At 40.1% G+C, this 7,296-nt stretch overlaps 1 protein-coding gene across 1 annotated transcript; it reads right to left on the reverse strand.

The window, feature by feature from the left end:
- Nucleotides 1-273: 273 nt before the first annotated feature.
- Nucleotides 274-636, reverse strand: LOC116762144 (1,2-dihydroxy-3-keto-5-methylthiopentene dioxygenase-like). Its single transcript, XM_032648898.1, has one exon. The coding sequence runs from the start codon at nucleotides 634-636 to the stop codon at nucleotides 274-276; it is 363 nt and encodes a 120-aa protein (XP_032504789.1).
- Between the last annotated feature and the right edge of the window lie 6,660 nt (nucleotides 637-7,296).

The raw sequence follows: 7,296 nt of genomic DNA on the forward strand, positions 1-7,296 counted from the left end.
TAATAATAGTAGATTGAGTAGAAGTTCAATATATAGAAAAGCTAACTTTAAGAAGGAAAGAAACCACTGATTTCCTCTGGTGGCAAAAATATATACTCTCCACTCTTTTTTTTGACATAAAGATTTTTAATCCAGTTTAAACATAAAAGTACTTAAAGCAAACTGCCCTTTAAATATGAGGTTAATTTAGGGTTTTTCTATGATTATAACGAATTAGGTATAATTGAATCTCAGAATTGTTAACTAAAAAAAAACAATGTACAAGTTTTTCTGTTAAAATTTAAAGTCTTGATTGTAACTGTCCTCTTTATCCCTCACATCGAAGTACCCACTGCCGTCCAGGATGTAGCGAATCTCGTCATCCAGGTGTAAATACTCCTCATAAAACATCTTAATCTTTTCTTCGTAATTTGGTAGTTTGTCTTTGCATATGGTTATTATGTCCATCCAGGAGTAGTTTCTCTCTTTTCGGATCTTTTCTAATTCTGGATCATTCTCATATTTGTCAGCATCCAGCTTCCAGTAAAGGACCCCGAGCCCACGCAGCTGCTCCAGGGCGACCGGGCACCCGGGCTCCCCGCGGTAGGGCCACTGCGGGTCGTCGCCCGACTTCTCTGTGTACCAGGCCTGCACCATGGCCGGGCCCAGGGGCACCGCCGCCTGACCCCAGACCTGCTCCGGCTGGTCTGCTCACCACTCTTAAAAGTCAACACCTTCTCACGATATGTGGTGCTTTTCCTTTAGAATCACCTGGGAACGCCCTTTTTTTTTTTTTGTCTACCTTGGGTCTTCGTTGCTGTGTGCAGTCTCTCTCTAGATGCGGTGAGCGGGGGCTACTCTTTGTTGCCGTGCATGGGCTTCTAATTGTGGTGGCTTCTCTTGTCGTGGAGCACCGGCTCTAGGCGCACGGGCTTCAGTAGTTGTGGCTGGTGGGCTCTCGAGTGCAGGCTCAGTAGTTGTGGTGCAGGGCTTAGTTGCTCCATTGCACGTGGGATCTTCCTGGGCCAGGGATCAAACCCGTGTCCCCTGCATTGGCAAGTGGATTCTTAACCACTGTGCCACCAGGGAAGCCCTGGGAATGCACTTTAAAAATATACTTTATAAAAATAAACTTTTAGCTCTGGACTCTATGGTGGATTGGATTATTGTCTAGAACTATTCACTCACTCCACCCCACACCATCTCCACGAGAGGGACATTCTTCTTCACACTTTGATTTTGAGCTTGGCCATTTTTCTGCCAATGGATGCCAGCAAACATGACACAACCAAAAGATTAAAACTTGCTTACATGATTGGGCATGTTCTCTCACATCTCCACCTGTGTCATGAGCAGAGGTTCCCTTCTGTGGCTGCTGTCCCCTCAGCTTGGGCCCCAAGATGAATATACATAAAGCAGTCTGAGCCAAGTGGTAGTAAGAAGCCAAGCCCAGCTGCATCCTTTGCTTGAAACACCCCTATACAACCAAGGGCAGTGCAAATCAGCAAAACCCCACCAATCAGGATGCACGTGCTTTTTTTTTTTTTTTTTTTTTTTTTTTTGGGGTACGCGGGCCTCTCACTGTTGTGGCCTCTCCCGTTGTGGAGCACAGGCTCCGGACGTGCAAGCTCAGCGGCCATGGCTCACGGGCCCAGCCGCTCCACGGCACGTGGGATCTTCCCGGACCGGGGCACGAACCCGTGTCCCCTGCATCAGCAGGTGGACTCTCAACCACTGCGCCACCAGGGAAGCCCGCACATGTTGCTTTAAATCATTGAATTGATTTGTCACACAGCAGTAGCTAGCTGGTACAGTGAACTGACATTCATTGGCCTTTAATGAACGTATTTCCTCTGAAATTAATTCAACTTTCTCACACTTCAGAGTATGAGTCCCCAAATTAGATGACTCCCAGAAAGAAAACCAAGAGCGTGTACACACATTTAGGAACTGACTCTCAGAATTAACCAATTTCTGACTTAAATGACCTTAGAATCTTCCACAAGGAAAACTTCCATAAATGCATATCCCCATTCATTAAAACAAACACAACCCTCTATTATACAATTCTCTTGTGGCCTCATCAGGTAGGTTTCCTTTTTGCACATTTAATGTTTTATAATTATTGGTTAATTAGTCATACCATTTCTTTTTCTCCTTTCTGTAATTCAAAAGCCCACATCTTAGAGAAGGAATGACTCACCAGCATTGCTCATAGGCTACTTGAGGCAAATCCCAAAACTGAGAGCACAGAGAACTTCCCTGTGTCCTGCTCCCAAATCTTAGAGATATCACAGTGTCATCTGACATACACCAACATACATATGCTGCCAACCAGTAGATTAAATCATACATATTAGAGAAGAGAAGGGGTTGGGAGATAAAGTCCAGATTCAAGTCATAGTTCCTCTACTTAGGAGTTGCATGACCTTGAACAAATCACTGCCCTGCTCTAAATCTGTTTTATCACCTACACATTGCAAATGTTAAAGGATTCAATGAGATTTCACTGTGGACACCTCTTGTTTTGTCTGCTCCAAACCCTATTTCTTCTGAGAACAGCACTCATTCTCTGTACGGTAACTATCTGATTCTCATGGGCGTGCTGGGTTTTCTTACTCTTCTCATCTTCCTTCTCACCCTAACCATATCAAATCCCCTCCCTTGGATCTATTAGGTGTTTTTTTTTTTTAATTAGGAATTAGACATAAGTCAGCAGTGTAGCAGTGTGGCCTAAAAGGAGAGAAAATGAAATTGGAACTCAAAGAAAAGCTAAAATGAGAGGCAGAGTGAAAGGCCTGTTGGCTTTCAAGTTCCCAGTTTTAGATATTTCTGAGCTCAGTTACATCCTTTCCCTGCCTACAACTTGATTTTAACCCAACTATATCCCTCCCTTTGCACTTAAGCCATATAAAATTGACTTTCATTCATTGGAATCAAGATAACACAGGTCTCAAACAAGACTTCTTCAGATTTTCTGGATTTTCCACTCCTTAATGTTTTAAAAGATGAACCTAAGACTTGGAGAGCCCTAGATGGTTCTTAGCATACAGAAGCCACTTTGAAAAAACCCCCCACAAATATACCTTTATCTGGAAAAACTGCTGTAAAAAATGGGTCTTTGGTCTCTGACTTTGGAATCAGCAGAGTATGAAAACATTTCTAAGTGTAAAGGGTAAGCATTTTCTGGTTTACCTAGCAGCTATAGTCAATCACTGAAATGCATTATTTTTTCTAGTGCTCTTAAGTTGCTTCCTATAATTGGTAAGGTAGGCTGTAGTTAACCCATCTAGACATAAGAAAGAGAAAAATGTCTCTAAAACAAAGTTCATAGTTTTCGGGGGGGTGGGCGGTGGGTACCAGCATGATCAGGGTGAGAGCTCATGCATCTTGCTATGGAACCTGCCTGTAGAGGAGGCCCCCAGGACTGTTGCCTCAGTGCCCTGGCACTGTCTACAGAATTTAGGTAATAGCTCTAAAAATGTTGGGGAGTGATGCTTTGAAATCTGGGTGCAGTTTCATTCTTTTCCAAGTCCTTAACCATTCTTTTCTTTACCAAAGGGAAGATTTTATACATCTTCCTGAGTCACTAGAATATTTCTAGGGCAGACTAACTATGGTTCTGGAAATTGGCTTTTCTAGATACAAATTAGCTAATAAAGAAACTTATCGTTCTCCTTAGTCACAACTCACGTGACATCCTGGAGATCCATCCTGAAAGTTCAGATGTATCAATGATTCTTTATGTTGGTTGTAGACAGTACCTGTTTCCAGTCCCACCAGTGAATTAGCTAAAAATCTGCTACAGTAATGACTTGAAGGCTTTATCATGCTATTCATCGTGTGTACGGTTCACTGCCAACAATGATTATGCCTCACAATTCTTTCCCCAGAATTTCAAAACTCAGTAAAAACATTCATCATCTAGCACTTAATAAGTAGACAGCACCTAATTAGTTTTAGAATCTGGAATGCTTTGGAAGAAAGGCAACTTATTAGTAGAAATTTCTAAACATCTAGTAAGACTTACTCTACTTTTGTGAGTGCTGTAAATCTTTTAGCAGTTTAGTATGTAAAGCCAAGAGATTTGGGGTTGCTTACCACAAGACAATGAGTTAGTAAAACCTGGAGTGAATTCAAGGCCTCTAATTTCAGCACATTGCTTTCACTGCAGAACTGCATAGAATCCCTTTTAATGGTGGACAGAGTAACACACAGGACCCCCTAGCATTGTGATGAGATCTGGAGCTTGACATACTCTTAATCTTGTGTGCCTGTTGCCCTTCTTCTATCATCACAGTGGAAATATTCACAGTCCAAGGCAGAGATGTGTTCAATCCAAAATGAAACACATGCAGAAAAATCAGGACTGAATTAGAAATTATGTTAATAAACATCACTGGCAGAGTACCTTAGCTTAATTAGCAAGTCAAACTCCTACAACATTAAAGTGGGTGCAAATCTGGAAAAGCTTTCAGCATTTCCATACAAGTCTGCAAGATTTGGTGTCACAGAAGGCTGAAATGTTCTGAAGGTATTTCCCAGTTATAATGACAGAATAACATATTCAAAGCTCATTTTTCTAGTCAAGTATTTAATTGCTGTTTCATGTACTTTTAGGCATAAAGTTCCCTTGAGTCAAAATGAAATTGCCCATTAGCCAGGAGACTCAGTCCCAAAATACCATTCAAACGCAGCACCTCTAATCTCTAAGAGAAGTTTAGAGAGAAGGAAAAAAATCAAGCCCTTTCCTTTCTGTTCTGTCAAATAACATTATTTTTATGATCCTGTTTCTGGAAAATCATTCAATGGGGACCCTACAACTTATGAATCATCCAATTTCTACATACTCAGAAGTCAAAACAAATATGCTCTCCTACAATGTATTTGACTCCAGTTTTTTCATGTATTATGAAACATTTCAGATAAAGAGGAATAAATAGTATAAAGTAGTCACCATGCTAATTTCAGAAGAAAATGCTAATATGGTTATAGTCCTCTGTGTATTCCTACCCCATCACTTCCCCAACACTTTCTTCCAGGAATAATTAGTATATTGAAATTGACGTTTTATCATTTCCTGGCATCTGTTATATGAGATTCATCCATATAGATAAGCACTTTGATAATCTTACTGCAGTACTGCAGCCCACTGCATGAATACATGATAATTCATGTATCCATTGTCCTCTTTTTTTTTTGCGGTACGCGGGCCTCTCACTGCTGTGGCCTTTCCCGTTGCGGAGCACAGGCTCCAGACGCGCAGGCTCAGTGGCCATGGCTCACGGGCCCAGCCGCTCTGCAGCATGTGGGATCTTCCCAGACCGGGGCACGAACCCATGTCCCCTGCATCGGCAGGCGGACTCTCAACCACTGCGCCACCAGGGAAGCCCCATTGTCCTCTTGATGTACATCAGAACTATTGCCCTCAGGAGCTTTTAAGAACAATGCTGCAAAATGCATAAGTGTACACATCCACTCAGGTATGTGAGTAAAAGTTACTTTAGGGTATGTGACTTGTAGTGAACTGCTGTGTTGTATGTCACGCATGTCTGCGACTTCATTAGATTATGACACACTTTCCCAAAAGGTACCACTTTAACTTTTTAATAAACTTAGAATAATCAAGCATTTTAATTTTGCCAGTACCCATGAAATGGAACCACTTTGCACATGTTTAATGGCCATTGTTTTCCTCACTTGTGAATAGCGTTTTTGCATCTTTTTTCCCCATTTTTGCTCATTTTTAAAAATTTTTTGACTTTTAAGCATTATTTATATATTTTGGATACTAAAATATAGTCCAGATTGGAACATGAATGTGGAGAGCTTTCATGGGGAAAATGCCCCAAAATGTATTTAACTGAATGTCTAATGTGTTTTTATGTAGGGAAAAGCACATTGGATTCTTTTGACAATATGAATATATATTTGTGATAGATAGAGAAAACTAAGAAGACAGTAAATAAAGGCAATTACTAAACTCCATAAAAAATAAACTTGAACAGGAAAAGAAACATGAGGTTTAATTTTAAGTAATATTTGCAGAGTAATAATTATGTAAATACCATTATTGTTTAACCAAAAGGGTGGCATAATTTTATTTTCAAGTAGAAAGTTTGTGTGGATGTAAAACTTAATCTTCATTTTCGATAGTACCAAAGTCAGTTGATAACATATATAATTTAGAAATCAAGGAATAGCAGTACAACAATGTCATTTAAAATTATGGAGAAAAACCCCTGAATAAATCACTAAACTATTTGAAAGCATTTTCTTCTGAGGGGTGGAGTTGGAAGTTGAGAGGACTGAGACAGGGAGCTGATGTTTTTCACTATATATGTATGTGCGGGAAGAAAAATAATTTTCTCTTTACCCTTCTAGGCTCTTGACTGAGACCACCCTATAATAATTCCCTTATAAATGTAAATGTCTCTTACAAAAGGGCAACTTCTCCTTGGTTCTCAGAGCTTCTCCTGTGTCTTCTGTTGCATAAAACTAATTAGCCTAAAATAATTCTATGCCAAAGAGGTATATTTTGGGTCGATATATTCTGCTCCACTTCCTGTAGTATTAGTAAGCAGCCTTTAAAATGCATATATGTACTGCTTTGATAAAGATAAAAATTAAGTTTAAAATACTATGGATAATAATTATAAACACACACATAAAAAATGACATAGGAAGCCTGTGAACCAAATGTTTAACAGTGTTTGTATTGAGGTAATGAAATTGTAATTGACATTTATTTTCTATTTAATACTTTTCTGAGTTTTCCAAAATTTCTAAAAAATATATATATATTCATTTATGAGCAGAAAATTGGTGTCATTCATTTTTAAGATGAAAAAGAGATGATGATGGAGAACAAGACCATCCTTCAAAGGATGTGGGCAACCAGCTGGAAAGGATGGGAGGAGATAAACAGAGAACAATTAGGAGACAGTTGTAATTGTGTGCACTGGGAGCCACGAGGGGCTGAACCAGAGTGTCTAGTCCATGGATATGTGAAAGAGGTCAAGTGAACATGGCCTGGGGAGAGACTGGATGTGGGATAAGGTCGGAGGATAAGTTCTGGGAGACTTAAAATTCCTGGTTTGGGTGAGATGGGGTCCCATTTACTGAGATGGGGAATTTGTTTTGTGGAACAAGCTGAGTTTCCTTTTGGAGGTACCAAGGAGTTACCGGTGTACCTTCATTACACCGTAATAACCAGGGCAATCTAACTGCTGTAACTGACAACCCCAATTCTCAGGGGTCTAAGACAACAGTGTTCTTCATTTCAGCAAAACATGGATTGAATGTTCCTGGCTGGTG

Source organism: Phocoena sinus, chromosome 11 (genome assembly GCF_008692025.1).
Source record: "Phocoena sinus isolate mPhoSin1 chromosome 11, mPhoSin1.pri, whole genome shotgun sequence".
NCBI lineage: Eukaryota > Metazoa > Chordata > Mammalia > Artiodactyla > Phocoenidae > Phocoena > Phocoena sinus.